The following is a 20,304-nucleotide window of genomic DNA, read 5'->3' on the forward strand; positions in this document are numbered from 1 at the left end:
TTTTATTTTTATTTATTTATTTATTTTTTTGAGACAGAGTCTCGCTCTGTCCCCCAGGCTGGAGTGCAATGGCGCGATCTCAGCTCACTGCAACCTCCAGCTCCCAGGTTCAAGCGATTCTCCTGCCTCAGCCTCCTGAGTAGCTGGGATTACAGATGTGTGCCACAATGCCTGGGTAATATTTTAGTAGAGATGGGGGTTTCACCATGTTGGCCAAGCTGGTCTCAAACTCCTGACCTCCTGATCCACCCACCTCGGCCTCCCAAAGTGCTAGGATTACAAGCGTGAGCCACCGTGCCTGGCCTTATTTCTTAAAAGTGACGTCAAGTAGATGGATCACTCACATCAGTTGCATTTTCCATTGTTTTCATGCTTTCAAAAACAGTGAAGTATTCAATTATATTTCCCTCTTTTTTTTTTTTTTGCATTAGCTTACTAATCTACTGAGATGTATTTTGGTATATGGTATGAAGGTGAGATCTTACCTGAATTTTCCCCCAAATAATCACTATTCTCAACATCATTTGCTAAGCAATTCCTCCCTCCCCAGGGCAGAACTCTGTGACCATTGGAACCCGGGATGGTTAAGAACTTGATGGGGACATTGCAGAGCAGATTCAAACTAGGTAAAAATTTTAGCCCCTTCCAAATGTGAGCTGCTCTTCCGTGGTGGGCAGAGGTTCACAGGTAGACACAGGTGAAAGGCATCAAAGCACTGCAGCAGGGGAGGCAGGAGGTTTAATAGGCAGCACCTGAAGCCCACTTTCCTATGGAAGAACATGCAGCCCCAGGAAAAGAGCTTTTGCTCTCTCAGTATAGAGACGAACAAGTCTTGCCAAAGCAGCAGCTGGAGCTACCAGCGCTATCAGGAGGATCTCACCCTAGCCCTAGAGTCTGTAGATGTTCCCTGAGTCCTCCTCACCTAAGTAAGCTCAATGCCCCCATGGACTGCCCCTTAACTTTGTTCTCTCACATTGGCAGAGGTCTCCTCCTCTGCCTTGTGATTTCCAGACTCTCTTCCACTGTGACCCAGGCCTGGCACAAACCCCCTGGGCAGCAGTGCAACCTGGAGTGATGGGGCCAGTGAGGGTGGCCAGAGAGACTCAGCCAGCGGCTATGCAGTCCAACTGACCCTCGCCGAGGCCACTGGCTCCCACGGCCATTGGTGAGTGAGTTACAGGGAATTCTTCTGCAGGGCAGAGGCCAAGGCTGTGAGTAGGGCCTCCTCTGCAGCAAACAGTGAACTGTGTCACCGAGACCCCAGGAACTGGGGTCCCATGGCCTGGCCCCTCTCTATGGAGAAGACTGTGCTGCTGGGGCCAGGCAGAGGGCAGAGGCCCAGGGTGGGAGAGGAAGGGATGAGAGGGCAGCTTCTTACCCTCTTGGGTGTGAATGACCCTTGAGGGCAGCAGAGAAAGGGAAAGCAAGGGTCAGAGACAGGCCAGGTGTGACACCCAGGAGAAGCCAGGGCTCTGTCCTGCACAACAGCATGCCTGAGGAGGGACAAGGAGTCAGGTATGAAGATTAAATTGCTCCTCTTGAAGTTTGGTTTAGTTCTTAAAGCTAGGGGTGGGAATCCTATCGCCCTGCCCAAGGAGCAGCCTTTCTTTTCAGAGGTGGTGGAGGGAGGGGTGAAAGGGGTGTTGAAGGGGAAGAGGAGGGATGCTGTGGAAGGATACTGGGCCCACCCTGGAGCTTCCTTGGCACCTGAGGGAGAATGAGGCAGTGATAGGGCTGCAGAGGCCTATGGGGCACTCTGCCCCCAAGACTGTCAGGCTGGTGTGAGTGAGCTCTCCCCTCTCACACCTGGCCTGGGATTCTATCAGGATATTGATCTTATAGGCTGTGATTTCCTCTGGCCAAGAATCCTTTCTCTGGAAGGCCCTGCAGGAAAAACCTCTCCTCTCCACTCTACATGGAGCTGGCAATACATGGATGGGAATCCCAGGAAGAGGGAGAGGAATTTAGCAGGGACCCACAAACTAAGTCTGCGGCCCCCATTTCACATACGAGCTGAGCCAAGGTCACGCCCAACGAACCTGGTTTCTTCCCCTCCTTCAAACAAGGCCTAAAAACAAGGACCCGAGACAGGGCACTTCAGCCTCGATGTAGGGAATGGAGTGAGAGCTCTAGAAAAGGCGGATTCCTTCAGGGTGTCCCCACTCCTTGACACCAACACACAACAGTGGTTACTGCCACTGTTGGAGGGAAGAAGGGCTGGCACCCAGCAGCACCACCACATAAAGTCTCAGGAAAGTGTGTAACTCTACCGATGGAACAGGATGTGAAACAGAATCACATGTGTTAGAAGGGGTAGAGACTGCAGCTCCAGGGTTGAGTGGGTGGGATCTGGGGTCAAGTTCTGGATCTACCTCTCACCATTTGGGAGAATAGGGCAAATGTATTTATTTTGGTGGGAGTAAAGGGGATAGGATGTTTCTTAATCTCTTTAAGCCTCAGCTTCTTCATCTTGCGTTGTTGGAGGATTAAATGAGATTTAAATGAGTGCAAAGTACAATAAATCATACACATCAATTCTCCAACAGCATACACATTTCAGGCATTTTAGGAGCCCCATCTCATGAAGGAAATCCATACTACTGTGGCAGATGGGGATGGGGAGGCACTTTCCACTCAACATCTCAGTTCAACTCTGGACAGTGGCACCTGCCGGGGTGGCTTGGGGCTTGCCACCTGGAGGCCCAGCTCCAGGGACACCCTTCACAGAATATCCTGTGGGAACGGCACCCCCACCCAAGCACAACAGGGCCCCTTGAGTTTTCAGGTATTAAGACAGGAGACGACACGACACGAGCAGTGGGCTACCATTATTAAGTACTTAGTGTTTGCCCAGCATGGTACAACAATCTGGTAGGTGGGTAGTTTATCTCCAATGACACATGGGGACAAGGGGATAAGTTATCTTGCCCAAAGTCACACAGCCAGTGAGTGTTGGAAGCTGGATTCAAACCCAGACGTCAGATTCCAGAGTCCATTCTCTTCAAGGCTGGACTTGACCCCACCCTGACCCAGGGCCCAGATTTGAGGGCTCTCTCTGAGCCCACCTGACTTTCCTCCAGGGTCAAGGCTGGCTGGGTCCCCTGGAGCCCTCTCCTCCACCCCCACACCCAGAGGACAGGCTGCATCAGGGGTCTTCCCACCCCCACCCCATACCAAGGCTGCTGGAGAGGAGCCTGGCCCAAGGTGGGGCTGCCCCTCTTGGACCTCCAAGAATGCCACATGGAGCAGCCCCTCAGGGCTGTAGTCCCTCTACACCTGCCCTGTGGCCCCTCCAGCCTGGACCCCCACCCCTCCCACTTCCTGGCTTCCCATCCTTCAGGTCTCGTAGAAGCCTCCTCAACACTCTCCCTGCTTGGTCTCTATCCTTCAGAACCCTCATCACAACCTGTCCTTGCCTCTAGAACGGAAGCCCCATAGCAGCAGGGACCACGGATCTGTTTTAGCTTCAGTTTCTAGCCCAGTGCAGCATTGTGACAATCCTTAGTAATATTTTTAAAAAGTTTTTGAATTCTACTTTTCTTTGCTGACTTGGTATGTGCTTTCTCCTCTGCCCGTAACCCCCGTTCCTCCTTATTTCCTTGCTAACACCTACTCATCTTTCAAAGCTCCATGCCACTGTCTCCTTGAGGAAATTGTTCCTGTGCCCGCAGTAGGTAACACACCAGACAGAGGCGAGATTCTCTATCCCGCCCCAGACAAGGAGCCTTTGCTTTGCAGGGCTCCCCTTGGGACCCTCTCTTGCCAGGAGAGCCTCTAGAGAAGCCATCTAGAAGGGCATTCAAGACTCAGCAAGCCCCAGCTCCCAGCCTGGCAGACTGGGTGGGGGAGGGCCCAGCTGGTGGGCGAGGCTGGTTTATCGATGTTGCCGAGAGCCCTGGGGAAATCAAGGTGAAAGGCAGCCACGCTGCTGAGGAGGCCCACCCGTTTATCAACCAGAGGGGCTGGGGCCAGGCGAAAAGAGGCTCGGCTGCCAGAGGCAGCTGTGAGGTGGGAGGTCCACAGCACTCCGTGGACCTGGAGGCTGGGCTACACGCTGTGCAGCCCGGGCTGCTGCGACAGTGTTTCCAACATGGCGCTAATTCTAGGTAACTAAGTTTGGCTTTAGAAATACCGTCACTGGAGCCACAGGGCTTGCTGACAGAAATCCCCAGCACTTGGCATTGGGCAAGGAGCCCTTAGGGGGTGAAGGGCAGGCTTATTCAGTGGCCTTGGTGCAGTGGGCACACAGGGCACCGGCCCTGGGAGCCTCTGTCTTCCTCTTGCAGGCCAGGGTTGCCTCCTGATTGTGGGTTCCTGTCTGTCTCTCAGGCCCCCAGCCAGGGCCAGCCCAAGGGAGCAGGGGGTGCAGAGCACAACCAGGAGGATGGAGCCAATGGGTGCCTGGAGCAGGGGCACAGAGAGGGAATCCAACCCAGGAGCCCAGCAAGGCGCTGCAGCTAAAGAGGTCGAGGGAAACATGCAGGGAGACTGCCATCCCTCCCCAGCCCCAGCTGCCCCATAGCAGGAGTGGCCTTGGCATCCCACCTGCTCCACATAGCACCCAGGCCATCTGAGCAGAGTGAAGATGTCAAAGAGAAAACCAAATCGGATTGAGGCTCCTGCTCCCCCTTAATGAGGTTCATTATCAGCAGCTCTGATCCTTGCAAAACCCAGCAGGCCGGATTAGGGGCAGGCTCTCTAATCCTGGCTGACTCCTCCCCACCGAGTGGCCAGCCCTGCAGCTCTGACAAACAAGCCCTTCCTTCCTGGAGGAGCTGGAATTAGGCAGGTGCAGACAGGCTCCTCCCTCACCAGCCCAGGGCACTGAGGCAGGAGCTCGCAGGGAGGATTGGGGCAGGGGGTGGCAAGGCTGCACATCCAGAGGCCTGTGTCCGTGCATGAAAAGGCCATGGGGTTTGGATGCGGACAGTTCTATGGGCAGTCTGTGGCCAGGAGCTGTGTGTGCTGAGGGACATCAAGTCTGGCTGCATTCCAGGTGAGGCTGGTCTCTGTGCATTCTGTCCAGACTGGACACTAGGTCTCCAAGTAGCAAGTTAAAGAACACACCAATGCTTGCCTTAACAAAAATAATTTATTCCACGCACCTCCCAAGGCAGGGGGTAGCGTGGGAATCAAGCATGTGTAAGGCACTGCCCGCCCCCGGACCCTTCTAACTTCTGCACACTGGAAGGTGAAACCTGGAGAGAGAAGACACTCCCCTCCCTAGCTTCTACCTGGCACCCTCCAAAGATGAGCATTCATCTTCGAGACCAAAATAAAAAAGGACAAAAGACCAGGCTCAGAGGGAGCAGAGCTCAATGGGGGGAAGTGAAAGCGGCCATCTTCTCCTGCAGCTAAGCCAGGGCAAGGCACTAGAGACTCACATCCTTCCCATGCCACCAACTCATCAGGTCCCACCAAGCAAGCCACTCACCCTACAGCCCAGCAACCATGGCTTGCCTCACCTGGGAGACCAGCACGACTTCCAGAAGCTTCCAAACCCCACCCTGAAGCCAAACCCCACCCAGGAGGTCTGAGGAGCTGGAGGCTGGCCAGGCATAGAGGGCCCGGGGTGGTCCTTCCTCCCAGGGTGCAAAGGCTTCTTCATTGTCCGGAAGGGAGCAGGGTGGGCAGAGCCCCAGCAGCTAGTGAGGAGTTCCATTCCAGCCCACCCAGCTGGGGGACCCTCCTCTGGCTTCACTTGCCCCAATTTAGGGCCAAGACCAAGCAGGAGAGACTGAGGCTCCAGTGAGAATGAGGCAGGACTTCAAATAAGCTGAAAAACAGGAATGTGGTGCTAAGAGGCCAGGGACTGAGCTGCCCTATGCCCGTTGCCCGGGGCTGCCCTCCCTGCGCAGCAGGGGAACCTGGACCCTGCTCCTGTCTTTTGTGTCAAAGGAGCTCTCTGTCCTAGCAGCCCCAAGAAGCTTCACTGGAGCAACTGGTTTTCCTGAATTTCCCACACTTCTAGGCCAGACAAGGAGCAAGGGGTGGGAGGGGAGGGAATGGGGTCAGGGTGCTCGAGGTGCCTAGAGATGGCAGCTCCCTCTCCCGCCTCCTCCCCAGGTGGTTCAGGCTGCAGGGTGGCCAGCATGGCCCTTCAGGGCCCTTATCTTGGCCTGGAAGTAGGTGTACATGGCCAGCAGGCCCATGAAGGACAGGGAATAGAGCCCCACACAGAGGCTGATGTCCAGGTAAGAGAAGCCCCCTCCCAGCACCTGCAGCCACTGGCCTCGGCCCCACCCAGCTCGGGCCTCCAGCTGGCCCTCAGGGATGTCGACCAGCTGCTTGGAGCTGCGGCCCACGCGCCTGACCTCCAAAGGGCCCCAGAGGCGGTTCTTCTCCGCCCTGGACTCAGCCAGCAATGCAGCCCCTGTGTCTCGCTTGCTCAAGTGCCACTGCCCAAGCGGCTGCTCCTGCTCATTCCTCTGAAGCTCTGCCATGTGCTCAGGAGGCTCCTGGCCTGGTGCAGCTCCGAGGCCAGGGCGTAGCTTCGGGGGTCGACTTGCCTCAGGTCCCTCAGCCGGCACATCTGGGGTGGTGTTTGTGGGGGACTTCATCATCTCAGGCTTCCCAGGGTCCAGAGTTGAATTCCGGCTTTCCAGCTCCAGGGCTCCCATCGCCAGCTCTGGGGCGGCTGCCACATTCTGCACATCCCTCCGGGCAGCTGACCCAGCTGCAGGGAAGTCCAGGATGATGTTGCTTGGGGAGAAGTGGGCCTTGAGGAAGTTGAGGGTGGCTTCCACGTCCCACACGGGCACATCCAGGCGTTCATTGTGGCAGGCAGAACAAAGTTCACGGGGTGGCCACTGCACCTTGGGGAACTGGGGGTCCTCGCTGGGGGCACCTACAGAGGGAAGCATACACAGGCTGGTGGTGACATCGGTCCCACCCAAAAGCCCAGACCACACTCCTCCACTCAGAACGCCAGCTTCCTTGTCTGCAGAAAGGGCTCGCCACTGCCCTTCCAGAGGATGGGTAATTAGAAAATACAGATTATAAACACTAGCCCACAGTGGGAGCTCAACAGATGGCAGCATGGAGGAGGAGGCGGATCCACCTACCCCTCAGCCCTGGCCCTCCGTGGTTTTCCAGGGAAGCGTGAAGAGCGCCATCTCAGTCATTTCCCGGTGTTGGCCAGACCCACTGTCCTGCTATGTGGACTTTACAACCAGCCTTTACCCCAGTACCAGACATGGGAAAGGGCAAGAATACTCATTTTGATCTGTTTTGCAGTCTTTGGTTGGTCTGCTCGTGTTTGTCTTTTTTTGCATTTTTCTGACATTTTCCAAATTATACAAACTGCGCAAATAGGTTACTTTGTCAATTCAAGGGAAAATGCGTTTTCAAGCAAGAGGCAGCTGCTCATGGCAATCCTTGCTTTTACCCAGCAGCAGCCCTCTGGGGTAGGGGTGGGCTCCAAGGGGTAGTTGGGGGGAGACCTGAGGGGTACTTGGAAGAGTCAGGATGCTGCTGGGGCTGCAGGCTGTTGGTACCCCAGGTGGGGCCAGCCCTCTAGGCAGCCTCTGGATGAGTCCCAGAGGGTGAGCCATGGCCACCAGCCCCTCACGCAGTGTTGCCCAGGGAATGCATCAGCCCATCCCTTCTGTAGAAGCACCTCTCCTAAAGGTTTTAATAGGGGGACAAGTTGTTGACTACAAGGAAGCAGGAGCAGCAGCAGCAAGTGGCATGCAAGTCAGAATGGTTATTTTGGGGAGGGGACAACAAGCAGAGTCAAGGGTCCAGTCATGAGTCATAGTGATCAGGCCTTGTGGAGGGGGCTCTCAGCTTGTGCCTGGTAATTTTGAGTTTCTTCTGAAAGGACCCCACCAGAGAGGGGAGGGAACCACCCTGCTTCTGGCCTCTCAGGGACAGGCCCAGGCTCCTGGCCCTCCAGCAGCAGCTGGGAGCCTGCCGAGGTCAAGGGGCTGAAGGGTCAAATGGAGCATTTGGTGGCAGGGGCGGGGTGGGGGAAGAAGACAGGCACATGTCTTCTTTCAAAGTTCGATAGGAGGCCCCAGGAGACCACGACCAAGTGCAGGCGCCTGAACGACCACCTGCTCCATTCAGCTCCTTTAACCTCGGCTCCGCCCTGGTCTCCCGCCCCTGGGAGGCTGTCACAGCCACGTGCACCGCTCCCTCCCGACACACAAACCGCCTCCTGTCCACAGATGGCTCCCTCCCGACCCAGCTCCCTGGAGTTTAATGTGTTTGCCTGTTAGAGCCATCAGACTCCTGATGAGGAAAAGGAAGCACCATAATGAGGGAACACAGAGGGCAAGGCTCCCTCCTGGGAGCCGGTGCCTGGTATTTCCAGGAACGACCTGGTCTCCTCCAGCCCCTTCTCTCATCAGACCCTTCCCAGGGAGAGAGAACCCCAGCTCCCTCTGCCCTAGCAGTTTGAGTAAGGGGCCAACAGCCAGAAGACGGAGCAGGGGAGGCGGGAGAGGGACCCCAGTAGGCTAGAGAGGGGCCCTAGAGCAGGGAAAAAGTGAGCAACGGCATGGGAAGACCAGGGTCTTACAGTGTCAAAGCCTTGGCTTCCTCATGTCAAAAATGGGGCTGATGATACTGGCATTGGTTAACAGGCCTGGGCTGTGACTGAGGGGACAATGAGTGTCCCTTCCCCAACTTTTGGCCTAAGACTCCCAAGTATCCTCACCCCCTCGTCCCCCACAGGTGACTCCAGCCTTGGGGATGGTCCTTCCTTACCTGCAAGGCGAGCATTGACCCTGTTGTGGCTAGACCAGAGCCAGAGGACAGCGGCGTTGGGACTCCCCACCCGGTGCATGGAGGCAGCAGCCATCTGCTCGAAGTGGCTAGCGCAGTCTCGGCAGCCGAAGAAGTAGTGCACGTAGCCTCGGATGGCTGGGAGGACCTCCTTGGCCTTGGCTACAGGGCAGAGGAGACGCCACGCACCAGCCCTTCAGGCTGCCAGCCCCACAGCCGTGGCCTCCCCAGGCCACCTGCCGCCCCCCATCCTGCCGTGGCCACCCCTGCACAGGTGCCACACACCCCAGCCTATGCCAGCAGAGGCCCAGTGTCCCCTTGTCTATTTCTCTACCTGCCATGGTCACTTTACAGGAGACCCCATCCCCCCAAAACTCCTAAACCTGGATCCCCTTCCCTGCCACTAATCTGGGTGCTTGTCACTCACACCCAGGACAAAGTCCACACTCCTTGGCAGGACACTCAGGCTCTTTGTGACATGGTGAGAGAGGTCAGCAGGGGCCACAGGGCCACCGCCCTAGCCCCTGGCCCCTCCTCCCCTGCCCACTCATGCTGCCTGTCCGACTTGCTTCCACCATGCCTCACCTCCCTCGGGCCTGGACCTGGCCTGCACGTGCCCTTCCTAATCTGTCTCCATCTCTCCTCGCTCTCCCCTTCCATTCCCCCCACCCCCTCCCACCCACTGGACCCTCTGGACTGGCATCAGCAAAGGCCTGTTAACCAGCCCCACTTTCTTGCTCTAACTGAAACCAGGCTCCCCGCTGAAGACACCACTCCTAATCCAACACGCCCCTCCTAAGCCCTTCACCCTCAGGCTCCAGGGCTGCTGGTGCTTGCCTCCAAGCTCGCTCCTTCCTACCGCAAACCTCTCCCAGGCCTTTAGAAGCCAATCTCCTGCTTTTACCCCTCCACGCAGCAGGATGTTGGCACCCTACTCTCCTCACTCCTGGCAAGGTGAGACCCGCAGCAGCCCACACCTGCCTCTCTCTCTCTCCTCTGCCTTCTCAGCTTGTTCTTCTGCACCCAGCACAGGTGCCCACCTCCCCACCACAAGGCCTCACCACACGGCCCTGGCATTGCTCAGCCTCTGTCTCCGCTGCTGCTCGGGTTACCCCACTCCTCACCTCCAGGATTTCACTCCCATTAATGTTTTTTCTTTACTGCGTCATCCATTTATCCCCTGATAAGGATCATTCCAACTGGGGAAAAGGATGATCATAAAGAAGTTCCCTCTAACCCAGTCATGCCCCAGTTCCTGCTCATTATCTCCAGAATCTTGCCTCCTGGTCTCTCTTCAGCCGAATCCAACAAGGCCATTAACCTCCACTACGCCACTGACACAGCCCTTGCTAGAGATGTCCTCATCTTGCGCCACCTCCAGCAGCACTGGCCCCAGTGACTACACCTCTATCTTGAAACACTGAACTCTGGGGCCCCCTTGAAATCACCATGGCCTCCCACTTTCAGCCTCCTTTGCTGGTGGTTTGATGCTCAGGATTCAGTCCTCAGCACTCTTCTCTACCTCCCTGCCAGGGAGCTCATCCAGTCCCACAGCTTGAGCTCTGATGCTACTAATGACTACAAAGCTAATCTCTCTATTCCCCACCTCTCCCTGGAACTCCAGACTCAGCTGTGCACACCTCCATTGGGAGGTCTATTGACACAAAGCGGGCCATTGATTCCACCATCCCAACCCGAGCCCCTGACTCCTCAGCTTACGGGACCATCATCCACCAGAGGCTCAGGCCCCACAACCCTGGAGTCCACCCGAGTCCTGCTTCCCACATACCCTTCCTCCAATCTATCAGTAAGTCCCTCAGCTCTGCCTTTAACATATCCCCAAATCTGACCACTTCCTCCAGGGGCACACTGACAACCCTAGTCCAGGCCCGACCACCACTGCTGGGCGAGCATGCAGCTTGCTCCTCAGCTGCCCTGCCTCCCCCTGCCTGCAGTAGCCCATCCTCCACCTTTCTAAAGTGTTAACCATCTGTCACTTCCGTTAGCCTCTCCAGTGGCTTCTCAAAATGCCAACACCAACCTCCAAACCTGCCCTCGCCAAGGCCTCTGAGCCCACGAGCGCTCACCTCCACCCCCGGCCTGTCTCTGCAGCCTCGCCTCCCTCCCTCCGGCCACAGCAGCAGCCTTCTTTCAGTGCTGCCCACACACCAGGCTTGTCCTTTACACCTGCTGGTCTCCGGCCTGTGCTATGGGCTGAATTATGTCCCCCCAAATTCCTATGTTGAAGCCCTAATCCCCAGCCTCTCAGAATGTGGCCATATTTGGAGACAGGGTCTTTAAAGAGGTAATGAAGGTAAAATAAGGTCATTAGGGTGGGCCCTAATCCAATAGGACTGGTGTCCTTGCAGGAAGAGGAAATTTGGATGTGGATTGGGGAGGGACAACTGCATGGAGACACAGGGAGAAGACGACCACCGCCCAGCCAAGGAGAGGCTCGAAGAAACCAGCACCGACACCTCCACCTTGCACTTCAGCCTCCAGAACTCAGACAACAGACGTCTACTGTCTGAGCCCCAGCCTGACATTTGTCAGCGCAGCCCAAGGACACCAACACAGCCTGGGAGACTCTCTTCCCAGACGTCCCACACTGCCTTCTCCTCTCCACATGGGTCCCAGCACAGGGCCCTCCACAGGGAAGCCTTTCCCAGACCCCTCTCCAGACAGCACCCGCTCCGGCACTGCTTTGCTTTGTCTTCCTCAGCATTTGTCATCATGGCTGAAGCCATCCCTCTGTGTCTGTCTCCTGCCACTCAGATACTGGCCCTGTGGGGGCAGGGACCTGTCTCATATGCTGCTGTGTCCCCGGCACCTGCAGCGCCACATGGCATGGTGGAGATGCTCCATACACACTGGCTTCCCACACCACTGCCTGGCAGTTCCTCTGATTCATGGGGCTCCACACAGGCTGCTCCCTCTGCTGGGATGCTCCTCTCCTGGCAGAATCCCTACTCACCCATCACCCCTCAACTCACCCCGTAAGGCCTTGGGCCCCTTCCCAATGGCGTCGAGCCTGCCCTCTCTTCACCCCACATCTTTCTCTCCACCACGGCCCTAGCCCTGGTGCACTGCAGGCCTCTCTGTCCCCCTGCCTCACACTAGAGGTCCACCAAGAGCGGGCACTGTCGCCCTTTTCACCCATGTATCTATCCTCCAAGCCAAGCCAAGCCACAGCCTGGTATAAACCGGGTTCCTTAATCAGTGTGGACTGAATTGGATGCGCATCCTTTCAGTCTTCAAAAGCAGGTGTGGGGCAGCGTGGCCGGAGAACATGGTGGTGCAGTTTGTGGACAATCTGAGGCAGCAGGGGAAACGTGTTTCCCCAACTTCCCCCCAGGAAATTGTTTTTCAGTGGGAAGCGCAATAAAATTGCTCAAAGCGCCTGCTATGTATCAGCTATGTAAACTGTAAAATACACGTTTTTTTCTTTGTTAAGAGTATAAAAAAACAGAATCACAATTTTTTCATGAAGACTGAAAGCAAAGCAAACTATAAGCCCGGAGAAAGCCAGGGAGAAGCCTCAGCCCCAGAGCTCCCGGGGCCGAGAACAGGACTGGTTGAATTCCCAAAGTCTGCTCCCTCCTGGGATTGGTTCTATTCTGGCCGTGTGGGGCTACCTGCAGATACAGCAATCCAGCCAGAGCCCCAAGGCTGACTCTCCCCATCCTCTGGCAGCTGGGAGCCAGTGGGGCAATTCAAGGGAGCTTCCCTGCCCTCTCTCCCCTTGGAGGGCCGAACAGAGCAGGGTTGGAGGCACAGTGGGGTGAACGGGCCCTGGACGTACCTGCTTCCTGTGAGTGGTCTACATTTTGCCGAGCTGCCTGCACAGTCAAGAAGTGGAAGAGGACCCACAGGGAGCAGGGAAAGCCCCGGAAATGCGGCTCACTCCCCTGGCAGCCAATCCAGTTCACCTTCTTGGCAAGAACGGCACCCTGAGGGACACACGAGTGTGAGTGCACATATGGAGAAGGAAAAGGATGGGAGAGGCAGAGAGAGAAGCTTCTAGGAGACAGCCCTAAGACAAATGAGGTCCCTCAGTCTATCACCTCGAAGGTGGCATTTCCCTTTCACCAGCTCCACCCACTGAAGCAGCAGCAGACCTAAAAAGCTGTGACCCAGATCAAGCTGCATCCCGTTCCAGCCTCAACTTCCCCAGCTGTAACACAAGGGCGTTATCCATCCCGTTCCAGCCTCAACTTCCCCAGCTGTAACACAAGGGCGTTATCCATCCCGTTCCAGCCTCAACTTCCCCAGCTGTAACACAAGGGGGTTATCTCTGAGGTCCCTTCGAGATTTAACACCCTACAAGTCTACAAGGTTTTACACCTCTGCTGGCTGCAGTGACCCACTTTTGCAAATAGCAGCATGAGCAGGAGCCCAGAAGGTGCCCTGGAGAGGGCCAGGGAGGCCATGCTGAGCAGCACCACAAACTAAGAGGCAGCACAGGGTAGTTGTTAAAAACTCTGGTGTCTCACCAAGTTTTCATCCCAGCCCAAACACTTATTGGCTCCACGAACCCAGACAAGTTGCTTAACCTTTTCAAAGTACTGTTTCTTCATCTGCTAAATGGGGAGAATATCTACCTTCCACTAACATTATGAGGATTAAATGAGATGTGCGCATAGAGAGCTCAATCAATAGTCATTTATTGATTATTAATGTTAGGACCCAACCAAGATCACTGACTCCCTCGTGCAAACTGGCGAAGGAGGTCGGAAATAACAGGGTTAACCCCTTGCACTCTCATAAATATGGAGGATGGAGAGATCTTTATTTGCTTCCCAGACTCACCTCTTTCCTGTCGTCCAGGGCAGTTTTAAAGAAACTGTAGGGAATTTTATTTCTCTTCTGCCTCTTGAGCCATTCATTCACGGAGTGCAGGAAGTTCTGGACTAAGGGCCGGCCAGGGAAATACTGTGGGGAGGAACAAGCGGAAGCTGGAGAGTGAAAAGCAATTCCCCAAGTTCCCCATCCTGCAGATGGTAGGAAGCTATGCAGAAGAAGGCGGGGGGCGGGGGGCGGGGGGCGGTGGGGAGGAGGTGGTGCAAAGTTCCAAAACCACCAGGAAAACACTCTAACTAAGACACAAATATGACTTCTGTACTACCTTTGCTCTGGGACACCTGGTAAGGCTAGAAGACAGGGTAGGGAAGGTGCTCGCTCTAAATGGGGTGGGGTCCTGGAAGTCTCCCTCTCTCAGACCTCAGGCTCCTGTGCAGCACCCCCCGACCATGTGCCACCACTGGGAGGAAGGCTGGAGCACTTGTGCCCCTTGCCACGGCTGCTGGGAGCCCTGGGCCACACAGTCCTGTCTTTGGGTGGTCCTCGGATAGAGCTGACTTGCCAACTGACTGGCCAGCTGGGTTAGGTGGGCATGAGACCTTTCATTTGGATTCCACGGGCTGCCAGTGAGGACCAGCCAGGCCAGGGGCTCACAGCCAAGATCCAGATCTTGATGGTAACTCCCAGTGGTCTCTGAGGAGCATGAAAAGCTACTCTGACAATAAGTCAACTCAAATCTGATTAGTATCAGCACTTTAAAACCACAAGGACTCCAGGGAGGAGGACATATGTGTGTATGTGTGTGTATGCGTGTGTGCACGTGCACAGCACAAGGGGCGGAGGGCAGGAGAAAGAGGGGCACAGCAGCGAGCTGGTCAGATAAAACCACAAAGAGGCTGGCCGAGGGGATGAGGACCCTGAGAAACTCACAGCAAAGAAAGCAAAGACAAACATTTGAGAGGAAAAGGATACTGGAGACACGAATGGTAACTAAACAGGAAAACCTGCTAACAGATCCATTCCTCTGAGAAAGCCATTAAATATTCCTATCAAACGTTGGGCTGGACACCTTCCCCCAGAGTGAGAAGTGGCCGGAAAAGACCACGCTTTGACACGTGCCCTCCTGGTGAGCCCACACGGGCCTTTGGAACTCACACACAAATTTACAGCTTGAAGTCAGCATTTCTCACTGACCTTCGCCATCATCCTGACTTAGAAACTTCCGCCTTCTAAGGTGACAGTGCCAGAAGGATGGATGAATTAAGGAGCTCTGGACAACTGGGAGCAAGGAAACCCTGGTGCCCACACGCCACCCAGTGGCCGCTCCTACCAGCTGCTCACAGGAGGGAGCACAGGCCGGGAGAGGCCGGGTGGGAAGGCACCGGCAGGACATGCAGAGGGCCTCCTGACTGACCGGGCACCTGCGGGGCTGGCAGCTCGCCAGGGGGAGCCAGCAGTGTGCGCTGGCACCCTTAGGCATTCGGGCCTGTGAGCACCATGCACTTGGTGGTAATGGGCATGGGCTGGATGCGAGTGGGTGTGGCTCCCTGCCCAGCCCCTCACTAGCTGGAGGACCCTGGCAAGGTGCTTTAGTTCTCTGGGGCTCTGTTTCACCTTCTATGAAATGGAGATCATACTAGAAGCCATGCTGTGGAATCTGCTCTGAGAAACAGAATGAGGAGCTAATATACAAAGAACACTGCAGGCACCGGCAGGGCTGAAGAAATGGTAGCTGCTAGGATACTACTATTCAGGAAGAAGCTACCCAAGCAAGGCAAGGGCCAGAATACTCTACAGACCCCAGGGGATGTGCGGGCAAAACCCAAACAGAGGGTCTCCAGGCCCATGCCCCCGATGCCTCTGCTGCTACTGCAGGGCATACCTGGCTTCCCTCTGTCCTCCACCCCACTGCCAGCCCTACCCTGAGGGCCCTGGCTCTGGCAGGGCAGGCACCTTCATCTCAAGCTCATTCCCAGCCCTTGCTGAAGGCAGAGACTCAGCAGGCACAGAGAGGGTGATGCCTCTGCCCAGCTCAGGGACTTTTCTGTATCTCATTCTTTTCCCCCATACCGGCTGCAAACAGCCCCACTGGGGACAAAGAAAATAGCAGGTTTGAGCACAGGTGAGAGATGCGAGTGACACACAAGCTGATCTTCCTGGGGTGACTCCTTTGGAGAGTACTGGACTAGGGTGGTGGGGTGTCTGAGGCATGCCGGGAAAGCATGCTGGGGGCTCCCCCTCATGGGTCAGGAGGAGGGACTGTACGTGGGACCGTTCTGGATTTTTCCCCTCTAAGTCTCTAGGTTGTCAACCCCAGGCCTCTGCACCGTGAGGACCAAACAGCTCTCAGCCTTGGAGGAAAGGTCTCTATTATGGCAATGGACTGAAGAACAAGGGCTCATTTTGCATGGGACTTCAGTGAGGGGCCAACGACTGTCCTGCCTTAGGCTGAAATGTCCCTGTCAGGCCCTCTCAGTGTCACCACGCATGCATGTGACCAAGCCAGGGGGCCAGGACAGGGAGGTGGGAAGGAGGGATCAGGCTGGCAGGAAGTTCCCAAGGAGAGGCACAAATCACCCGAGGGCAGCCCCAGCTTCCTGCAGACCCACACTGAGGAGGGCGGGCTCAGATCCGGGCCCCAGGGCCAAGGGAGGCTGAGCCAGCGGCCAAACCTGAAGCGCCCAGAGCCGCATCTGACTCAGCAGTACTGAGCAGCAGAGTCCCGGGTTTCCAGCAGGGACGCAATGGCCAGGATCTGGAACCAAAGGGAAGGGCGCAGAGAGGGAATGGCAGCCACCTCTCACCTTCAGAGAGGAAGGAGCGCAGGCTCAAGGCCTGACCAGAACACCTCCAGGCTGGCAGAACGAAGGCATGGCACTTGAGCTCCCTGGGCCTCTTAAATCGGGGTGGACAAAATAAACCACCCACCTCGCAGAGTAGTTAAAAGGATTAAATCCTAGACAAACATCAGGTCCTCAATAAATAGGAGCTACCCTTCGTGGAGTAGCCACCTTCCTGGGGAAATTATAAAGGAATAAGGAAGGCATGGCCAGGGCCAGGGATTGGGTCAGACTGGGAGGGAAGCAAGGAGTATCAGAAGAGCATCCTCTCCTTCGCCAGGGTGTCCTAGGGGTCCTGCTTTCCCAGTGACCACGGCAAGGGGTGGGAAGCCACACTCGGGCTCTGACTGAGGACTCAGGCAGGCAGAGCCACAGTCGCTGAATCAGCTGGAAATATCCCCAGGTCGGGGACACGGGCCCTGTGTCCCACCCACACTGCTGCATGGGGCAGGGTTGTCCCTGGCAGTGTGGGGCTGGTGTGGGGTATGGCTGAGGCTGGAGGGTATCACCTATGGTGGACAGGGAGAGCTGTGGGTTCAGGTGTCCAGCCAGACCATGGGTTTCTGGAGGGAGCGGCTGACGGGGTACCCAGCTTACAGGAACGCACACTGACCATCCGTAGAATTGCACAGACAAGGGAAGCCATGGCCCTGCTCACCTTGGCCAGCACTGCCACAAACTTTTTCAGGGCCACCAGGCGCTGCCCTTCCAGGACCGGGAACCTGCCCACTTCTATCCGCAGGATGTAGTGCAGTGCAGATTCCAGGTCAGCCATGTAGATCTTGGAGCTGAGGACCCAGAGGGAGATAGACAGAGAAAGAAGTATTAACCATGGTGCAGGGGCTGCAAGGAGCATGCAGGGCTAAAGGGAGAGAAGAGAAGGGGCACTGCTGATGGTCACAGAGTCTTGTAAGTTACCACTGGCTTCTGCCAGAAATGTGCTGTGTGACCTTGGGTAAATTACCTAATTTCTCTGAGCCTCAATTCCTCATCTGTAAGATATGAATAACACATTGCTCACCGGTAAGTTGCTGAGAGGATCGAATAAAAGCACAAATGTAAAAAACTCTCAGCAGCTCCTGGCAGGGAGTAGGAGTTTTCTCTCTCCAGGCCCACAGCCGCCCCTCCTGCAACTCACTAATCAGGCCAGCTCCGAGCCAAGACCACTAGACATAATCAGACCAGCAGGTTCATACACACGACATGGCTCTGAAAAAACTGGGCCCTCTCTGAAAGACCAGGGTTTAGCTGCCCACCAAGGCTGGGAAATGGCGGCTGGGGGCAGGAGGGGAAGCAGGGCCTGTATTTCTTTCAGGGCTGATGTGCTCACAGCTGCCGGACCTCACGTCTCAGGTGGGCCCATCTCACACCTCTCCGCAGCCTTCACGGAAGGGCCGGAGGCTCCATGCTGGCCCCAGGCCCATCATGCTGGGGTCCAGGCTCAGGGTTCTGATGTCAGGGCCAGGAAAGTTGGGTGCCTCTTCCCCTGTCTCTTGAGACCTGGGTTCTGGCCTCAGTTTGACTGTGAGCTAGTTTGTGAGCTTGGGCAACTCAGTTGACTTTCCTGGGCCTCAGTCAGCTCACCTGTAAAACACATGACTTGCTCCTGACTCCTCCATGACAACCTCCTGAGGTTGGAAAGAGCCAATAAGGTCAACTAACGGGGTACGCACTGTGGCTGCCTATGCTCCCCCTCAGGGCAAGGTCTCCTCTGTGTTCCACTTTGGTGTCCTTGGGCCTCAGTTTACCTCTCCACTCCTGTGCCCTGCCTCCAGAAGTGGCCCCATGACTGAATGAGGTAACACAGGGAAGGTGCCCAGCACAGAGCCTGGCACATACACCAGCCCAAGCTATTACAAGAACGTCAATGGTCTGCATAATTGTAATGATCGAATGATTATGATGATCATTCATAATGACGGAATGATCTTAATGATCACACCACCCCTCACTCTCTCTTTCCTTCTCCCTTGATCTACTAAAAGTCTCTACATTTGGCACTTTCCACTCATGCTTAAAGTCCACTTAAAGTCCCTCATGCTAGGATGCAAAGTCCTTCTTGCAATCACCTTTCCCCCACTGTCTCGTGCATCCCCTTGTGAGGGGCACCGTCCTGGCCAGCTCTGAGCTCCCTGGTCAGACATTTCCACCTGGTATGCAGCTGGTACCAGTGCAGGAGGTCTACAGCTCTGTCTCACTGCCCAACCACAACAGAAAAGGCAAGGAGCCTCAGAGAGAAGAGCAGCGCTCTCATGCTTACGACTGTGGACACACACACAGGTGACCTGAAAAGGCAGTGAGCTCACTGACACCACAGGCATTCAAGTGAGGTTGGGTGCCTTCCTAGAAGGGATGCCGTAGGGTCTGCACAAGCAGAGAATGCATCTGCCTGTACATATCTGCCACCACAGTGCCTAGCACATAGTGAGTACTCAAAAATATTGACTGCACAAATAATTGCTTGGGTGGGAAGTTGGTCTAGAGGCCTCAGAGTGTCCTTGCACGCAGATTCCCCATTTGTGAGCAGAGTTAAGCTGAAGGAGCGTGGGCATGGAAGGTGTTCATTCCCCAGTCAGCCCCGGCCCCGCAACAGACACCAGAGACACCGCAGCTAAATGCCGCTCCCACACATTGAAGGTCCCTGAGCATGGCCAGCCCCCAGGGTGGGGGACAGCCTGGCTCAGAATGTACACACTAATCATATGACAAGGAAGAAGAATGAGCAAGAGGGCGTGGGTGTGAAGGTGTGGTGGTCTGTGATCAGAGGAAGGAGAAGAAGTGAGGAGAACCAGGCGTAGCCTTACCGATCTGCAAATTTCCAAACAGTGGGAGCTATCTTGTTAGCAGTGGTTGGTGCAACTGTGGTCTGGGCAGCGTCCCTGGTGAGCCCAGAGAGTCTCTGCAGGTAAGCGGTATAGAAGGACCTGGATTCCATGAGCCTGTGAGGGCACAGAACCAGGGAGGAGAGGCAGTAAGTGCAGAGAACAAGATTAGAGCTAACCAATGTCAGAAGAGGAAGAAGGGTGGCTCATCGGACAGGAAGGTTTATTAAATATGTGAACGAGATTCCATCTTGCCCTCCGTGAGGCCAGAAGATGGCACCCAGGCCTTGCTGTAACCTTTCTAATCACTGCACATGCTCTGGAAAGCCTCTCTGACACCAGCCTGATGTCAAACCTCACCTGGTAAGGCAATTGGGCCCGAGAATTCCCCCAGTGGCCCTCTGGCTCCAGGCAGGGCATGGAAAGGCACGGGACAGGCCGGTGCCCACAGACAGGAACGGCGGGGTGTGACTCCCTTCCCCAAGGACCCCGAGATTCAAAATGGCAGCTGCCCATCCATAAGCTCGCCCTGAGGTACTGTGAGTGACATTACCCCCTAAGAAGTCCAGGGAGTTTGATATGGGATTTTTCAAAAAACAGGTAACAACAATGACAAAAAGCCTCCAGAATTCTCTAAATCTTTTTACGGCCTTTTTGGTTTCTTTCTTTTTTCCGACAGGGAGGAGTCCTCCAGGGCACGGGATACCTCCTGAGTGCATATTCCCTCTCACCCACAGCCAGGGCACCTGCAGAGAGAGACGCCGGGTCCAGCAGCAGCGTGAGGGCTGCCCCGGGGGGAGCTGGCATGGGACGCACGGCTTCATTCCACTCCACCATCCTGGGTTTCTCGGTGAGCAGATGGCTCGGGAGGCAGCATCGTCACAAACAATTTTCCCCTCCACCAACTCCGAGAGAGGAGACAATGCCTTCTCTCCCCACCATCACTGGCACTTTCTGGGTCTGCCCGGAAAGCGAGTGCCTCCCTGTCCTTGGTGGCATCGTGCCTCCTGGGCCCTCTAGCAGGTTATCTGGGCCAGGGTGACGCCAAGTGGCCACCCTGCCCGGCGCCATGTGGGTCGGCACTGAGGGCCCCGAGGAGCAGCTCACCAGGC

At 55.7% G+C, this 20,304-nt stretch overlaps 2 protein-coding genes across 3 annotated transcripts in view; one reads left to right on the plus strand and one right to left on the minus strand.

Moving 5' to 3' along the window:
• Nucleotides 1-5,073: 5,073 nt before the first annotated feature.
• The window catches only part of QSOX1 (quiescin sulfhydryl oxidase 1), a 43,365-nt gene continuing 28,134 nt past the window's right edge, over nucleotides 5,074-20,304 (minus strand). Inside the window, exons 7-13 of one of the 2 annotated variants that reach the window (XM_019027371.4) lie at nucleotides 19,175-19,309; nucleotides 17,029-17,158; nucleotides 13,540-13,662; nucleotides 12,533-12,680; nucleotides 8,713-8,892; nucleotides 6,510-6,847; nucleotides 5,074-5,776 (exon numbers count right to left, since the gene is read on the minus strand). In XM_019027371.4, the coding sequence (XP_018882916.1) occupies nucleotides 5,768-5,776; nucleotides 6,510-6,847; nucleotides 8,713-8,892; nucleotides 12,533-12,680; nucleotides 13,540-13,662; nucleotides 17,029-17,158; nucleotides 19,175-19,309 (1,063 nt within the window). In that variant the 3' untranslated portion in view covers nucleotides 5,074-5,767. Of the gene's footprint in view, nucleotides 6,848-8,712; nucleotides 8,893-12,532; nucleotides 12,681-13,539; nucleotides 13,663-17,028; nucleotides 17,159-19,174; nucleotides 19,310-20,304 lie in introns of both variants that reach the window. The other variant, XM_004027994.5, reaches the window with a different exon arrangement.
• LOC134759238 (uncharacterized) lies at nucleotides 9,265-12,128 on the plus strand. The gene is made up of 2 exons (XM_063710400.1): nucleotides 9,265-9,684; nucleotides 11,100-12,128. The coding sequence occupies exons 1-2, from the start codon at nucleotides 9,651-9,653 to the stop codon at nucleotides 11,804-11,806; spliced, it is 741 nt and encodes a 246-aa protein (XP_063566470.1). The 5' UTR covers nucleotides 9,265-9,650; the 3' UTR covers nucleotides 11,807-12,128.

Source organism: Gorilla gorilla, chromosome 1, assembly GCF_029281585.2.
Source record: "Gorilla gorilla gorilla isolate KB3781 chromosome 1, NHGRI_mGorGor1-v2.1_pri, whole genome shotgun sequence".
NCBI lineage: Eukaryota > Metazoa > Chordata > Mammalia > Primates > Hominidae > Gorilla > Gorilla gorilla.

What these genes read in the sequence shown, in the direction of transcription:
- LOC134759238 (XM_063710400.1), top strand. Translation starts at nt 9,651, where the DNA reads ATGTTGGCACCCTACTCTCCTCACTCCTGGCAAG. An exon ending in CTCTCCTCACTCCTGGCAAG is followed by an intron (nt 9,685 to 11,099) that starts GTGAGACCCGCA and finishes GTGTCCTTGCAG; the next exon opens with GAAGAGGAAATTTGGATGTG.